The 17139-nt window shown below is 40.4% G+C and overlaps 1 protein-coding gene across 12 annotated transcripts in view; it reads left to right on the plus strand.

Annotated features, from left to right (window-relative positions):
* Positions 1–17139, plus strand: part of LOC307113955 (serine/threonine-protein kinase Sgk3) — a 155329-nt gene that overhangs the window by 131270 nt on the left and 6920 nt on the right. For all 12 annotated transcript variants that reach the window (XM_079796003.1, XM_079796004.1, XM_079795999.1 and 9 more), the window contains 7 exons: positions 3522–3605; positions 3715–3846; positions 8606–8718; positions 8814–8850; positions 11781–11867; positions 14585–14680; positions 16420–16575. In XM_079796003.1, coding sequence (XP_079652129.1) covers positions 3522–3605; positions 3715–3846; positions 8606–8718; positions 8814–8850; positions 11781–11867; positions 14585–14680; positions 16420–16575 — 705 coding nt within the window. The remainder of the gene's footprint in view (positions 1–3521; positions 3606–3714; positions 3847–8605; positions 8719–8813; positions 8851–11780; positions 11868–14584; positions 14681–16419; positions 16576–17139) is intronic.

A 17139-nucleotide genomic window follows, 5' to 3' on the forward strand; every position in this document is an offset into this window, starting at 1 on the left:
TATCTCTGGCTTGTTTTCTGAGTTCCCTAGATACCAGAAAGTGTGACCATGCAGTTAAACCCATGTGTGTTCATTAATTCAGCAAATATATATATATTGACCACCTGCTACATGCTGGGCAATAGAAAGATAGAAATAGATCTGCTCTCAAAATGCTCACAGTTCCTTGAGATGTTAGAGATACTCTGTGATTAATAACAAAAAGCATTATCTTTCGGAAACTTCATGTTTAGAGTCTACCAGGTTTGGGTTCTTGCATACAATATGAGGTGTAGGGTCACAGTTTATTTTGTTCCCTGTGGATAGCTAATGTATCCCACATAATTTATTGCAAAGACTGTTCTTTCCCCATTGATCTGCAGGGTAGCCTTCATCACATCTCCAGTGTCCATATGTGCATGGATCTACTTGTAGATTTTACGTTTTATATTTGTTTCTAGATTGTGTATTGTGTTTCAGTAGTCTGTCTATCCTTGCACCAGTACCACATTGTCTTGACAAATGTAGCTTGATTTCTAACAGAACCAGTCCTCGCTCCTTATTCTTCTTCATGAGGCTATTCTTAGCTGTTTGCATATCTATATAAACGTTAGAAATCAGCATGCCAGTTTCCACAAGGTTCTGTTGGATTTTGATTGGGATTGCGTTGAGTCTGTAGATCAATTGGGGAAGAATTGTCATCTTTATATTACTGAGTCTTCTAGTCCGTGACCATGGTATATCCTTTTGTTAATTTAGTTCATCTTTATTTTTTCTCAGGACGGTTTCATAGGTTCTGTGATGGGCTGGGTTGCATTCACTTTCAAGGACCTAATTACACATCTTTAATTAGATATTTATTGCTCTACATTGTGTTTTTTTGTGCTGATTGAAACTTGTTATTTATTGAAGTTGAATGTGTGCAATACCTATGACACATTGGTTCTACTCCTAACTATATATACATCCAACAGAAATGCATGCACATATGCACTAGGAAAGGCATGTGCCAGGATATTTATAACATCGTTATTCATCAACAATTTAAATGTCTGTCAACAAAAGAGTGGATTAAATTGCGTAATGCAGTAGTCTACATAGCAATAAAAAATTTAAAAACTATACGACATGCCACAACTTGAATGGGTATTAGATAATTTAGAGTGAAAGAAGTTAGGCAGAGACAACGCTACATGATTTTAATTTAAAAACATTTTAAATGATAATATCAAATTACCTGTGTTATTACGAGTTGAGATAGTGGTTACCTTTGAGAAAGACAGGGATGAGTAGTTTCTGGAATGGGGCCAAAGCAGGGAATTCAGGCTACCCAAAATGTTTTACCTTTTGACCTGGATAGTGGTTACATAATGTGTTCATTTTGTAATAATTTACTGAACTATAATGATTTGTGAGTTATTTTACTTATATGTTGTTTAATAAAAATTAAAAATCTTGCAAAATGATTAGAAACGAACAAAGAGCAGTAAAACAAAGAGAAACAGAATACACAAAAAGAAGGAAAAGCAGAAAAATACAAATTCACAATGTGTTTGAAAAACAGAAAAATATGTATGATAAGCTAAAATAAATAATGGCAATCTAACATTTATTCTTATCTTTTCTCCAGCGAGTGGTCTTGGTTTCACTTTTTCATTTGCACATTTGTGTGTAGGTTTTTTGTTGTTGTTGTTTTGTTAATTCTAACCTAAGGATATTTTTCTATTGATTTTCACAGTGTAAGGGGGCTGGGGAGAGAGAGAGAGAGAGAGAGAGAGAGAGAGAGAGAGAGAGAGAGAGAGAGAGAGAGAGAAACATCGATGTGAGAGAGACACATTGATTGGTTGCTTCCCTCACTTGCCCCAACCGGTGGGGCGGGGATCTAGCCTGCAACTGAGGTACTTGCTCTTGACCAGAATCGAACCTGGGATCCTTGAGTCCACAGGCTGGCGCTCTATCCACTGAGCAAAACTGGTTAGGCCTGCATATTTGTTTGTTAACCATTTGTCTGTTCTTCAAATACCAATACAATGGTGGAGAGGGGGGGAATACCTACTTGAAGGAAATCAGTACTTCCTAATTGCCACATTATTTGAATTACTATCTCAGAATGTACTTGAAGATGAAAATAGAGAAGGATAAGTCAGGCAGGTGTGAGGTGCTGAGAAAAGGAAACGTGTAAGAAGGAAAGAACATTCAACAGAGTCAAATAGTGCAGAGAACAAAAGAATGGGGCATGAGAAGAATGCCACCAGTTGAGCACGGGCCATTTTCACCCTGAAGATGTTTTGACTACATCTTTTTGAATAACAATCATTTTTTTCAAATTAATAGACTTCATTTTTTAGAACAGTTTTATATTTACAGAAAAACTGAGTAAAGAGAAAAATACAGAAAGTTCGGAGAATTCCCAAACCATCCCCTAGTCTATACCCACAGCTTGCCCTGTTATGAACATCTTACATTAGTATGGTACATTTGTTCCAATTAATGAACCAATGCTGATGCATTATTATTAACTAAAGTTCATCATTTATTTAGATTTCCTTAGTTTTGATCTTTTTCTATTCCAGATCTCATCCACCATACCACATTACATTTAGTTGTGTGCTCCTTAAGTTCCTCTTAGCTGTGACAGTTTCTCAGACTTTCCTTGGTTTTGAGGACTGATGGGTTTGAGAAGCTCTAGTTAGGTATATTGAAGAGGTCCCTCTGTTGGGATGTGTCAGATATGTTTCTCATGCTTAGACTGGGTTATAGGTTGGATGAGGAAGACCACAGATGTATGAGAAGGGAAGGAAGGCCCAGCAATGTCACTGTGGTGCCAGATCATCTTAGAAAGCTTGGGAATGTATCATTGAATAGTTACACAACTTGTGGGTCATCTTGAATTTCTTAAAATTACTTGCAAAATCTTGAGTATATGTCTACCTGTGTTCTGAGGCCAAACCCTCTTACGTTTCTTCAGGTCCTTGAAAGTGCATGCAACCCAACTCAGCTATCCACGGTTCCTCTTCCTCTCAACTCTTCTGAATTTGAAGACTCTAAGAGAAACCTAAAAGTTAAAACAAAAAGTTATTTTGATCATCTAGAAACCTTTTTCTTCTCCTTTTTTTCTATGTAGCCATGAAGCTTATAGCCTCAGTATTTTCTAAGGACACTCTTCGACTCATGGTTGGCACATACACACACACACACACACACACACACACACACACACACACACACACACACAGGCATAAAGATCTCCAACAGTATATATTCTGGTACTTAAATTTAGTAAGAATCTCAAACATTAGCACACAAAGAAATGGTGCCTGGCTATTCAAATGATCAACATCCTTCTTTTGTTTTATTAAAATGCTTAAGGAAAAGTGGATTTATAGAAATAAATTTAGTATTTTTCAAAACAACCTTATATCATCTATGGTATTTTGTAGATTTTTTTAAATACAATTTAAGTATTGATTTATTTACAAGTGAGTTATTGCTGTTAAAGTATTTACATTTCTAATAGTATGCACAATCTTTAATTAAAACAGGTTCTTCTTGCAAAACGGAAACTGGATGGAAAATTTTATGCTGTCAAAGTTTTACAGAAAAAAATCGTTCTCAACAGAAGAGAGGTGAAATAAAAGAGCTTTGTTTCTCCTAAGCCCCTCTTTTCAGTTAATAAAACTGTTTTATTGTGTATAATACAAGTTGATCCTTTACCTTTTTTTTTTTTTTTAACAGCAAAAACATATTATGGCTGAACGTAATGTGCTCTTGAAAAATGTGAAGCATCCATTTTTGGTTGGATTACATTATTCCTTCCAAACAACTGAAAAGCTTTATTTTGTTCTGGATTTTGTTAATGGAGGGGAGGTGAGTTTTATAATTAGTTTTATAATATTGATACTGTTTAGAAAAAATAAAATAAAGTCAAAGTTTTTCTTTCCTTATACATTTTTGGAAGGTTAGTCCAGCATCAACTGCTATTTGTCGAGTAGCAACAATATTTAAGGTGCTAGCTAATAAGCATGACGCAAGCTCAAAGCTCTTTTTAAATCAGCTTTAGGTGGGGAGGTTCATAAAAGAAACTTAACATGAAGTTACAGTCTTCATGGATAATTTTGGCACTACTATATAGCAAGAATAATAAACTGAAACATTAGAATAAAACATGACTTATAATTTAGATAATTATTGCTTTAATACTTGTATACTACTATATCCTGTCATTTTCTTTTTTTGTTGAATTTATTGAGGTGACATTGTTCACAAAGTCATACAGGTTTCTAGTGTACAACTCAGCAGACCATCATCTGCACATTGCGTTACATGCCCATTGCACAATGCAGTCTCTTTCCATCCCCATTTACCCCCGCTTTGCCCACCTCCACCTCCCCGCAGCCCCCTTTGTCTCTGGCTGTCACCACACTGTTGTCTTTGTCTATGTGTTTTATATATGTGTGTTTTTGTTTTTCTTTTCTTAATCTCTTCACCTTCTTTCATCCAGCTCCCAAAATCCGCTCTCCGCGGACAACCGTCAGTCTGTCCCATGTAACCATCCATGCCTTTGAGTCTATTTTGTTTGTCAGTTTATTTTGTTCGTTGGATTCCACATGTAAGTCAAATAATATTAGCCTGTCATGTTCTAAAGTGTTCAAACTGTTAATCAGATGAGATGAACCTCTAATAAAGGGTTCTATGGTGAAGTCAGTTTCATGTTATATCCCATTGGTGATTAACAGTATGTTTTTTGGGGATTCGCAATGTGTTTCAGCATGTTAAAGACTTAGAGCAGTTTGCCTTAAACAAAGCCAGGATGTCTTTTTGTTGTTGTTAATCCTCACCCGAGGATACTTTTCCATTGATTTCTGGAGAGAGTGGAAGGGAGGAGGAGAGATGGAGAAATATCGATGTGAGAGAGATATCAATTGGTTGCCTTGTGAACACGCCCTGATCGGAATTGAACACGAGACCAATAAGTCTTCGGGCCGACACACTAACCTCTGAGCCAAACCGGCTAGGGCTAGCCAGGATTCTTTAAAAATACTTTTTTACTACATAGTCCCCATGTTTGTTTGAACCAAATCTGTTAATAATATTCCCCAAAACTCTGGATCAAAGGGTTATTGAAATACATTTTGGGAAATGCTGCTGTTATTATAATAGTTACAGTAATAGCTAACATGTATTGAGTATACTTATAGGCCCAGCACTCTGATTCTTTGTATGTATTATTTTATCTTCAACAACAATTTTATTATATAAAACAAAGAAACTGAGCACAGAGAAGCTGGCTAACTTGCTTAAGTTATATGGTTAGTAAGTATTGGAGCCAGGAATTGAACTCAGGCCGTCTGATTCCAGCTGACCACCCCCTATTTCTCTGCTTCTCAATTCTCATGTCATTCTGATTTATTTGATCTCTGACCTGTGAATATCTCTAAAAATTATTTTAACTGGCAGGTATTTTCATATCTTTACAAAGGGATCTTCCATCCCCTCATCTCAGAGCAGAGAGAGAGAGAGAAAGAATATTTTAGCTTTACTATAGTACACATAACTGTAGAATAAAGGAACAAGAAAGAAGACCAATTTCTATTCTACAAACTGACAGGTGTTCAAACACAGCTAGATCATTTGAGGGTAAGATCATAAAAAAGAATCATTATTCAACCCCCTGCATCCATGACAAAAATGCCTTGTAACTTCTCAGTGTAGAGCAAAATTATGAATACCCCAGGCACCCTGATTCAGAGATAAAGGTGGCCCCACATTGTTCCCACCTAACAAGTTGTCATTTTAGTGTATGTGTGTGTGTGTGTGTGTGTGTGTGTGTGTGTGTGTGTGCACGCTAACATATAATGAGAGTTTATTGAGGGCCTGGTACTTGGTAATTATTTTACATCATTATTTCAATTAATCATCACAACTCTTTTTTTCCATTGATTTTTGAGAGAGAAAGAAACATCGATTTTTGTTTGTTTGTTTGTTTGTTTCACTTATTGATGCATTCATTGGTTGATTCTTGTATGTGCCTTAACCAGGGATCAAACCCACAGCCTTGGCATATGGGAACAATGCTATCACCAGCTGAGATACCCGGGCAGGGCTTATCACAACTCTTTGAGATAAACACTCTTATACCCAGATTATAGATAAGGAAATTAAAGCTCAGAGGAGCTAAGTAACTTTGTCAATGTCACAGTGTTCTAGTAAGTGTCAGACCCTGGATTTAACATAGACATAGGTACCATTATGTGTCTTTGAAATGTCATGCCAGGCCTCTAATCGCAGATGAGATCCTACTGCAGGTTTCCTGCTTTGTCTGAAGAAACCTTCATGCTGCTTTAAGACTTTGCTTCTAAGTTCCTTTTACACAATGACTGCTCATAAATTTAGTGGCACAGGAGGAAAGAGGTGGGCTTGTCTTCTGAAAGGTACCCTTGGCTGAGATAAGCGAGATGGGGAAGAGAATGAAACAGAATGTTGGAGTGGATGGAGGAGGAGTTGAGTGGGGCAATAGGTAGAAGAGGAATAAAGACATGGAGAGCCTTAGCTAGTTTGGGTCAGTGGATAGAGCATCGGCCTGCGGACCGAAGGGTCCCCGGGCTCGATTCTGGTCAAGGACACGTACCTCGGTTATAGGCTCGGGCCCTGATCGGGGCTTGTGCAGGAGGCAACCAATTGATGTGTCTTTCTCTCTGACTTTCCCTCTCTCTTCCATTCTCCCTAAAGATCAATGGAAAAATAGCCTTGGGTGAGGATTAAAAAAAAAAAAAAGACAAGGAGAAAAGATAGAGATAGAAGGAGTGTAATTTCATTATGTGTATCCTATTATTACTATTATTTCCCCCTAATATTCACACTGACATTTTAACTTTGACATGTGATATTTATCATTGTAATACTACTTCAGATCTGATTTGGAGCCAGGTAGAATATAAACAAATGTGTTTTATTGGTGCTGGGCATATAAATGAGCCTTTCTAAGCCTCAACTTTCTCATTAATTTCCTACCTCAAAATAGTTGGATGGATTAAATAATACAAGCATCAAAGTCCTTAGCATAGTGCCTTTGGTTTAGTGGGTGGTCAGTGTTAGCTGTTATTAGTGGATGGTTGGATTTTCATTTGGGGTAATTTTCATTAGCATTATATTGGAGAGATGTAATCAGGATATTATTAAATATAATATTACAGTGGTGTATGCTACAGCTAATAAAAACAGCGGTGGGGATAAAAAGGAGGAAGTAGTTCAGAAATAATTAAAAGAGAAGAGAAGAATTTATTCTGGTTTGGATGCAGTGGCTAAGGGTAAAGGAGCAGTACAGGCGAATCACAGTTCAGCCCCCGTTTATCTATTCTGTCAGGATCTGGCACTGACCTTCACCCTCACCTTTCAGAAGAGTTTTAAGAAAAAAATTTTGGACAATCTTTGAAAATCAGAGAAGCACACCAAAAGGGAAGAATCAGAATTTGAACCCAAATCTGATCAGCTGTGAAACCTGACTCTTTCCGCTGTATCTTGTTGCCTCCCATGGCGTAGAGGGCTGGGTAGAAAGCGATGTCATTAAAGGAGAGATACCGCAGGAGCGGTAAGTCTGTAAGAGAAGACAAGTTGAATTTATTGGCTTATGAAATATTCAAAAAAAAGAGCAGCATATCTTTGCAGTAGGAGCTCCAAGCAGAGGTCTGGGCTAGAGACATCCACGTGAAAGACATCAACATAGAGGTGGTGGTTAGTCATTCGATTGGATTTGGTTACCTGGATGGTATGCATACAAAGAATAACAGTGGAGAAACCCAGGACAGAGAAACCTTGTTAATCCCTGCAGTGTAAGGAGCCAGAAAGGAGAGGAAATAGAACTCACCAAGAGGTAGAAGATCTAGGGAGAGATAATTATCTCTCGGATCATTGTCTTAGAAGCCAAGAAACGTAGAGTAAGTTGAGCAAACTTCACCCAGGCAGGTAACCTAATGAGTAAAGGATAGACAGGTTGTAAGAAATAAATTCAGAATTAGGAAGTATAAGAAATGAACTGGAGAGTGCAGCTACTGCTTAGCTCTAGCCATTTGCTGTCACATTGGAATTTAGGCTCCATGATGCAGAGCTTCCCCCACTTTTTTTCCCCCAAAACAATTTTTACCAAAAACTTTTTCTAGTTTTTATATGTTAACTATTTAATTTAGATTTTTCTAAAAACAGTATTTGGCTCAAACAAATTATATCTGTGGGTTATATTTGGTTAGCTAACCATTAGTTCCCAATCTCTGAATAGTGTTTGATGTTTTTCCAAAGGAAAGAACAGTCAAAATAGGTCCAGTAAGATACTGTAAGTACACGGCAATGTCAAGATCATTGGTCTGCACTGGTGATCTTTTCCAGAGTGGTTGCCTGGAGTGGTGAGGACAGTGCTTCCACATTGAGGACTGAAGGGTAAATGGGAGATGAGTAAGTTAGCAAGGGTAAATGGGAGATGTGTGGTTGAAGAGAGACCGGGATTGCTAAGTTGGGGACACAGACAAGGGAGAGTCACAGTTCTGTGCTTTGGTGCAAAGTAGCACCAACAAGCCCTATTTTTATATTGATAGAATATATTTGTTTCACTCTGTGAATGATCTTGATTTTACAGCTGTTTTTTCACTTACAAAGAGAGCGGTCCTTTCCTGAACACAGAGCAAGGTTTTATGCTGCTGAAATCGCCAGCGCATTGGGTTACTTGCACTCCATCAAAATAGTGTATAGGTAAGTTTTTTAAATATTACTTGTAAAAAATGTCCTCTTCTTATTTTATTTCAGCTAATATTCACGTTTGCTTTTCTTTCCTTTTAATTTGGTAGAGATTTGAAACCGGAAAATATTCTTTTGGATTCTGTAGTAAGTATTGTCTTCTAAAAATCTGCTATTCCTCAGTTTTTGTTGTGGTTATGCTTAGTGGAAAAAAGCCAGCCTCAAAGATTTGACACTGCTTGATTCCATTTAATATAACACTAGAGGCCCGGTGCACGAAATTTGTGCATGGGGGGTTGTGTTTCTCAGCCCAGCCTGCACCCTCTCCAATCTGGGACCCCTCGAGGGATGTCCGACTGCCCGTTTAGGCCCGATTCCAGTAGGGGAATCGGGCCTAAACGGGCAGTCGGACATCCCTCTCACAATCCAGGACTGCTGGCTCCCAACTGCTTGCCTGCCTGCATTCCTGATTGCCCCTAACCAATCTGCCTGCCAGCCTTATCACCCCCTAACCACTCCCCTGCCAGCCTGCTTGATGCCTAACTGCTCTCCTGCCAGCCTGATTGCCCCTAACTGCCCTCCCCCGCAGGCCTGGTCCCCCCCAACTGTTCTCCTCTGCAGGCCTGGGTCCCCTCCAACTGCCCTTCCCTGCAGGCCCGGTCACCTCCAACTTCCCTCCTCTGCCGGCCTGGTCACCCCTAACTGCCCTCCCCTGCAGGCTTGATCGCCCCCAACTGCCCTCCCTTGCAGGCCTTGTCTCTCCCAACTGCCCTCCCCTGCTGGCCATCTTGTGGCGGCCATCTTGTGTCCACATAGGGGCAGCCATCTTGTGTGTTGGAGTGATGGTCAATTTGCATATTACTCTTTTATTAGATAGGATGTTTGCAATGACAAAACTATAGAGATGGAGATCAGATTAGTGGTTACAAGGGCACAGGGATCGAGGAAATAGTGGAGTGCAAACATAAAGGGATAGCACCAGGGATTCCTTTGTTCCTTTGGGATTGATGGATACTTGATTGTGGTGGTGGATACATGAATCTGTACATCTCTGTTACACAGAACTACACATACTTACATGTACACAAACGCATGCATTACAAAATAGTGAAAACTGGATAGGGTTGGCAGTCTAGTTAACAATATTATATCAATGTCAGTTTTCCAGTTTTGATAATGTACTACAGTTATATGAGGTGCCAGCATTGGGGGGAGCTGGGTGAGGGGTACATGGAACTCGGTGTATTATTTTTGCAGTTTGCCTGTGGGTCTATCATTATCCTACATAATAAAGGGGAAGTATGCAAATTAACCATCACTCCGCTACACCCACGATTGGGCCAGCAGGAGGCGCGGGGGCGGGACTCGGGGTGGCCAATCGCGCTGGCAGGAGGAACTGGGAGCGGAGACTCATGAGTGATCCCTGGCAAGCCGAGCCGGCTTGGGCTGGGGGGGTCTCAGGCCGCCAGGCCTCGCCCCCAAGCGCGATGGCTCTCAAGCCCCGCCAGTTTGGGCTGGGGTCTCAGGCCGCCAGGCCACGTCCCCAAGCCGTGCGATGGCTCGCAAGCCACACCGGTTTGGGCTGGGGGTCTCAGGCCGCCAGGGCCACGTCCCCAATCCGCGTGAGTGATCCCTGGCAAGCCTCAAAGGCTTAGGCTGGGGGGTCTCAGGCCGCCAGGCCACGCCCCCAAGCTGCGTGATGGCTCGCAAGCCGAGCTGGTTTGGGCTGGGGTCTCAGGCCGCCAGGCCATGCCCCCAATCCCTGCGAGTGATCCCTGGCAAGCCTCACAGGCTTGGGCTGGGGGGTTTCAGGCCGCCAGGGCCATGTCCCCAATCCGCGCGAGTGATCCCTGGCAAGCCGCACAGGCTTGGGCTGGGACCCCCCAAGCCGCGCGATGGCTCGCAAGCCGCGCCGGCTTGAGCTGGGGTCTCAGGCCGCCAGGACCTCACCCCCAAGCCGAGCTGCTTGGGCTGGGGTCTCAGACCACCAGGGCCCCGCACCTAAGCCGCAGGATCCCCTGGCCATGAGGACAGCTTGGGCTGGGGTCTCAGACCTGCAGGGCCTGGCACCAAAGCCGCATGATCCCTGGCCGAGGCGGCTGCCTGGGCTGGGGTCTCATTCCTGCAGGGCCGGGAACCCAACTGCATGATCACCCAGCCAGCAGCAGCGGCAGGGTGGTGCACCCCCACCAAGCTATCTTCAGGCCAGTGAAGGCAGCCTGGGCTGGAGACGCACACCCCCACCGGGCTATCCACAGCCAGGCTTGGCTGGGTTGAGGCAGCAGCCTGGGCTGGGGTCTCAGCCTGGCCAGGGCCCCATCCCCTGCCAGCGGTGGCAGCCTGGGTTCCCAACCATTGAGTCACACCAGCCAGGCAGATATGGAGGAATCTTAAATGTTTCTTTTTTTTATAATATATATTTTATTGATTTTTTACAGAGAGGAAGGGAAAGGAATAGAGAGCTAGAAACATCTATGAGAGAGAAACATTGATCAGCTGCCTCCTGCACACTCCCCACTGGGTATGTGCCCCCAACCAAGGTACATGCCCTTGACCAGAATCGAACCTGGGACCCTTGATTCTGCAGGCCAATGCTTCATCCATCCGCTAAGCCAAAACAGTTAGGACTGTCCAATATGCTAAAGAAAAAACCCTATCTAATAAAGAGGGAATATGCAAGGGAGGGCATTTGGGGGTGACCGGGGTATCAGGGGCTGGCAGGGAAGTGGTTAGGGGGTGATCAGGCTGGCAGGCATAGTGGTTAGGGGCAATCAGGAAGGCAGGCAAGCGAGTAGTTGGGAGCCAGCAGTCCTAGATTGTGAAAGGGATGTCTGACTGCCTGTTTAGGCCCGATCCTATGGATCGGGCCTAAACAGGCAATCAGACATCCCCCAAGGGGTCCCAGATTGGAGAGGGTGCAGGTTGGGCTGAGAGACACACACACACACACACACACACACACACACCCGTGCACGAATTTCGTGCACTGGGCCTCTAGTTTCAAAATAAAATAGTTTTTTGAAATTGTCAGTTTATGTTCATGAATTGTTTTATCTTATTGCCCCTCTATTTCTCAGGGACATGTTGTCTTAACAGATTTTGGGCTTTGTAAAGAAGGAATTGCTATTTCTGATACCACAACAACATTTTGTGGAACACCAGAGGTAAGAAGTATGTCTCATTTGTCATTCACATAATCATGTATAAAATGAAGAAATGAATCACAAATTGCATATACAAAATTTGACATCAGAAAACTATAATAAAACCTATCATTTTAGCTTCTACCAATTGTTATGCACCAATTGGAAATATCTGATAATCATTCCTTCTGAATAAAGTTTATTGATAGTTGGTATTTTTAACTGTGATAGTGGGATACCACCACCAGATAACCCACCAAAGATATAAATTATGTTTATTTTTATTGTTAACCTTAGACTTCCCCTTTATTTATTTTTTTTGTTAATCCTCACCCGAGGATATTTTCCATTGATTTTTAGGGAGAGTGAAAGAGAGAGGGAAAGACAGAGAGAAACATCGATGTGAGAAAAACACATTGATTGGTTGCCTCCTCTATGTGCCCCGACCAGGGCCCAGGCCTTGAAGGAGCCTGCAACCAAGGCATGTGCCCTTGACTGGAATCGAGCCTGGAACCCTTTGGTCCACAGGCCGATGCTCTATCCACTGAGCAAAACGGGCTAGGGCTACCTTAGACTTCTTTAAGCATTTGATTTTACTTCTAATGCTTCAAAATAAAATCACAAATAAATGATGAAAATATCCTAAAGTTGTGAAAATGTTTGCACAACTCTAAATATATTAAAAACCGTTGAATTGTACACTTTAAATGGGGGAATTGCATGGTTTGTGAATATCTTAATAAAGCTCTTCTAAAAATAAGTTGAAGCAAATGTGGCAAGAGATTGGCGTTGCCTATATTTAGGTGGCAGCTTTATTGGTTTCTATTATATTTTACTATTTTTATATATGGTTAAAATATTTTATAATAAAATTAAGTGTTTATTTAACAGAAGAAAATAAGACAGAGGATGTGGGGGGAAATTCACAAATCAGAATTTATTAACACAAACATCCCATTCTCTAAGCAGAAATGTATCTTTCTATTCGAGATAATAGTCCTTACAATTTATGTTAAAGATATATATATATATACTAGCGTTCCCGTTGCAGGAAAAATCCTGCAATAGGGTTTCCTGCTGCACTCTACCCCACCCTGCCTGCTCTCCTCCCTTGTCCCCCGCCCCGCGATCTCCGCCAGCCCCCCTGCTTTTCTAACTTCTCCTCCAGCCCGCTCTCCTTCCTTCTTCCCTGGCCCCGCCTCCGCTCCTCCCTTCTCCCCCGGCCCCGCCTCTGCTCCTCCCTTCTCCCCCGCCCCGCGATCTCCGCCAGCACCCCTGCTTTTCTAACTTCTCCGCCAGCCCACTCTCCTTCCTTCTCCCCTGGCCCCGCCTCCGCTCCTCCCTTCTCCCCCGGCCCCGCCCCTTCTCCGCCGGCCCCGCCTGCTCAACTTCCTTCTCCCCCGGCCCCGCCTGCTCAAATTCCTTCTCCCCTGGCCCCGCCTCCGCTCCTCCCTTCTCCTCCCCCCGGCTTGCTTGCTTCTCTGCAGCTTTGCTCCCTTCTGCAGCTCTTGGCTTCTTTCTACACTGTCGTGATATGCAAATTAGCCGCCATCTTTGTTTGGATAATTTGCATATTCGTCCTGATTGGCTGGTGGGCATGGCTTGGGCGTAGCGAAGGTGCGGTCAATTTGCATATTTGTCTATTATTAGATTAGATATATGTGCAATATCTCTCACACACACACACACAGTAATATATTTATAGTGATCTTAGGTGCCAGGTAGTATTTCATCATTATTGCCGAATAATAGCAGGTATTGTTGAAAATGTGTGATAGACTGGCTCAGATGACACTTGTAATCAAGATCAGAAAAGTAGCTGTAAGCAACAATATTTACTTTAAAATGTATATTTTTTCTTCCTTTCTCTAATCTAACCTTGTTCTTGTGTATATTTGTAACCATTCTATTTTGGTTTATGTCTGAAGAAACATTTTTTGTGAATGTATATTGATGTCATAGTTAACAAAATCTTTAAGTCCTGTAGGTTTTAGAGAGGAACAAGTTCTTTTGTCATCTAAGTCTAAATGTGGTCAAATTATTAAACCCTTTTAATTTATTTTGCCATTTTTTGAAGCCTATAAAAAAGCTTAAGAAGAAATCATTTCCTTATTTCATATGGAAAAGGAAAAAATATTTTTTGGAATCTGAATTTCAAATTAACCATCTCATATTTGTGAAATGGTGATGAGTTTAAGTATTTTATAAGTTAAAGTGTAAATAGCTGTGTAATAACTAAAACATTTGTAAATAATATGTTAGAGAATTACAATTGTAATTTCCTAAGAAGAATGCAATTCATTCTTTTTCTTTCATTGAAAAAAAAAAAAGAATTATAATTGCCACATTAGGAATCCTTTCTTTGGGAGAAACAATTATGAATAATGACCAGATAAATTTTTAAGTTAAATTAATCTTGTAAAAGATTTCCTCCTCTTCCCCTCCTCCCACACACACAAAATACCTACTTTGGATTACATTTTCTACATTCGCTGCCCTTTTCTGTTTGTCTTTAACTGCATCACAGTTTCTGGGGAAATGTTTGAGTATGTGTATTTTGAAAAATGTCCCAATGGATTTTGAAGAATCACTGGTATAAGGTGAAAATACACAACCAATTTAAAATCTAGATTTTTTTTTTAGCGTAATAGTAATACCTAAAATTCGTTAAATTTCTCAATTATTTCCAAACTTTGTCTTGTTTATTGAGTTGCACTAATACTTTATCTTTTCTGTAGTACCTAGCACCTGAAGTAATTAGAAAACAGCCCTATGACAATACTGTAGATTGGTGGTGCCTTGGTGCTGTACTGTATGAAATGCTGTATGGGCTGGTATGTATTCCTACTCTTTCATTGTTTTCCCAATATATTATAATTGATTTGCATTTTCTCTTTTCTCTTTCTCTTTCAATAATCTTGTGGACACTTAGATAACATTAACAGAGTAGTAGTAACATGGTAAAAATGAGTCCAAAACCATGTATGCACAAAAAGAAAAACTTTTCATTTTGTTAGTAGTTTTTAATTGTAATTTTTCTATCAGAGTAATTACTGCTTCAGGTATTCTCCTCCCTCTCTCATTTTGTTGAAATCGACACATAGTTGTAATATTTAAATTATCCACTTTTATTCAATTTACCCTAGTCATCATTCTGCCTAATTTCAAAAAGATGGAAGGAAAAAAAGATGTTTGTATTTATTAGAGGATAATGCCTTTTGGGTTTTTCCTTGTATTTTGTTTTTATAGGATTAAATTAATACACTGGTGCTCCACTTTTTCCATCACTGAGAACCATCTCTTCCATTTACCATATATACCATGTCTTAAGATTTCTTTAAAAAAAAAAAAAAGGATGTTTACTATGTAATGTTTCCCCAGCTAGAGCTTCTGATTAACATGAGTACATTTGTTTTGCTACATTGAGTTAATACTCCAACCTAAAGCAAACAATTTAGGCATTTTAGTGGGTTTACATATCCTTGGAGCAATGATGTATGCTTTTATTTAGCCTTTTGGAAATAGTTGGAATCTTTCCTAGGCTCCCTTTGTGGTCCCAAGAGTGTCCCCCAGCCTCAGGCTGGGAACCATCCACTCATCCCCCCTGGTGCTGCCTCCACTAAGCTAAATAACACCATTATCTGAGACCTGAGCTGGGGCTTGTTATTTTGTTCTGCTTTTTTGTTTTGTATTCTCCCCGCCCCCCCCCCCCACCCCCAAAAAAACTAACAAACGGGGGAGCTCTCAGTACATTTAGGAGCATTTGTCTCATGTTGCTAACTTTGAATGATAGATTCTCATGACCTCCAACACTGTCTCTTCTTTGCCCTTGACTAAGATCCACTTGTTAAAAGATCTAGTTTTCTGGTTATGCCAGTGACTTAGAACACCTCAAACGCACTTTATACCTGTAAGTGTTGGATAGTTGCCATTCAGATATTTCTGAGTCCTTTTCATTTCTTTAGACGACTTTGAAAGCATAAAATATTATCATTGTGTATAAAGGGCAGTTGATCGGAATGGGAACATTTGAAACATATACTTCATTAATTAACTTACATGAACTATATTAAAATCAAGCTAGATTTTTAAAAGTAAAAAATAAAGTTTTTCTTTCTGCAGAGTACACCCATAATGCCACAGTACTTAGGAAGGAGCATGATCTTCAGGTCTTCATCTTTTTGGGCAATCTCTGTTTTAATTTATTTATTCCCAAGTCTCAAGAAATTATTTCATGTTGGATCTCTGTTTCCAATAATGCTATCGTTATGCCATGATGAAGTTGGTGGTGGTTTTCTTTAAAACTGATACTGTTGAAACTTTATTGGCACCTGTGTTATTGAACAGACTGGCCCTAATTCATTCAGTGCACATGCATTAAGCTGTCTGTGTGCTGGGTTTTAGAATCTCTTTTCATGAGAAGGCCACACTGCACCCAAACACGCCTGTGTATTTCTTTTGTCCAGACCCAGTCTGCTCCTTATAGATCAAGGCCAAATCCAACTATTTTAACCCAAACATTTTGGCATAGTTCAGTTAACACTAACTTTATTTTACTTTTTTATCCCCCCAGCCTCCTTTTTACTGCCGAGATGTTGCTGAAATGTATGACAACATTCTGCACAAGCCCTTAAATCTGAGGCCAGGAGTGAGCCTCACAGCCTGGTCCATTCTGGAAGAACTCCTAGAAAAAGACAGGCAAAACCGGCTTGGTGCCAAAGAAGACTTTGTATGTATATCTCTCCTGCTGTATTTAAGCTTATTTATCATTTGAAGATAAAGCCTTATTTTATGTGGTATTTAATGGGATGGATACAGCTGTTAAAGAAGAGCACCATGAGAACGTGTAACTAGTCCCAACAACTTTCACCAGCGTTTATACGTACAGAACTATACAGGGTTTGAGCACTTGCATCCTTTCCATTGGTCTCTGTAACAGTTCTATCCTCTCTTCTTCATCTGTCACATCCAGCTATCACACTCTTATTATTTATTTGATTTTTTTTAATGAAAATTTTTCTCCTCTCCCTTCTTTTTTAAAAATTTTTTGATTACCTGAACTTTTAGATCATGTTGTTTAACAAGAATTTAAGTGCTTCCTGACTGCATGAGGCAATGCATTTTATCTTGAACCAACATGAAATCACTTTTTTTTCCTGAGAATTTGGTGACACCTCCTTGAGATATGAAATCTGTGGTTTTTGGGTTTTTTTAAAGCAGAATAATTACATTGCTAGTGTAACTTGTTATCTTAGTGTGTCAGTATTCATGAACTATTGAGGGATAAGAACTT

This window comes from Cnephaeus nilssonii (assembly GCF_951640355.1).
Source record: "Cnephaeus nilssonii genome assembly, chromosome: 18".
In the NCBI taxonomy this organism is placed as follows: domain Eukaryota; kingdom Metazoa; phylum Chordata; class Mammalia; order Chiroptera; family Vespertilionidae; genus Cnephaeus; species Cnephaeus nilssonii.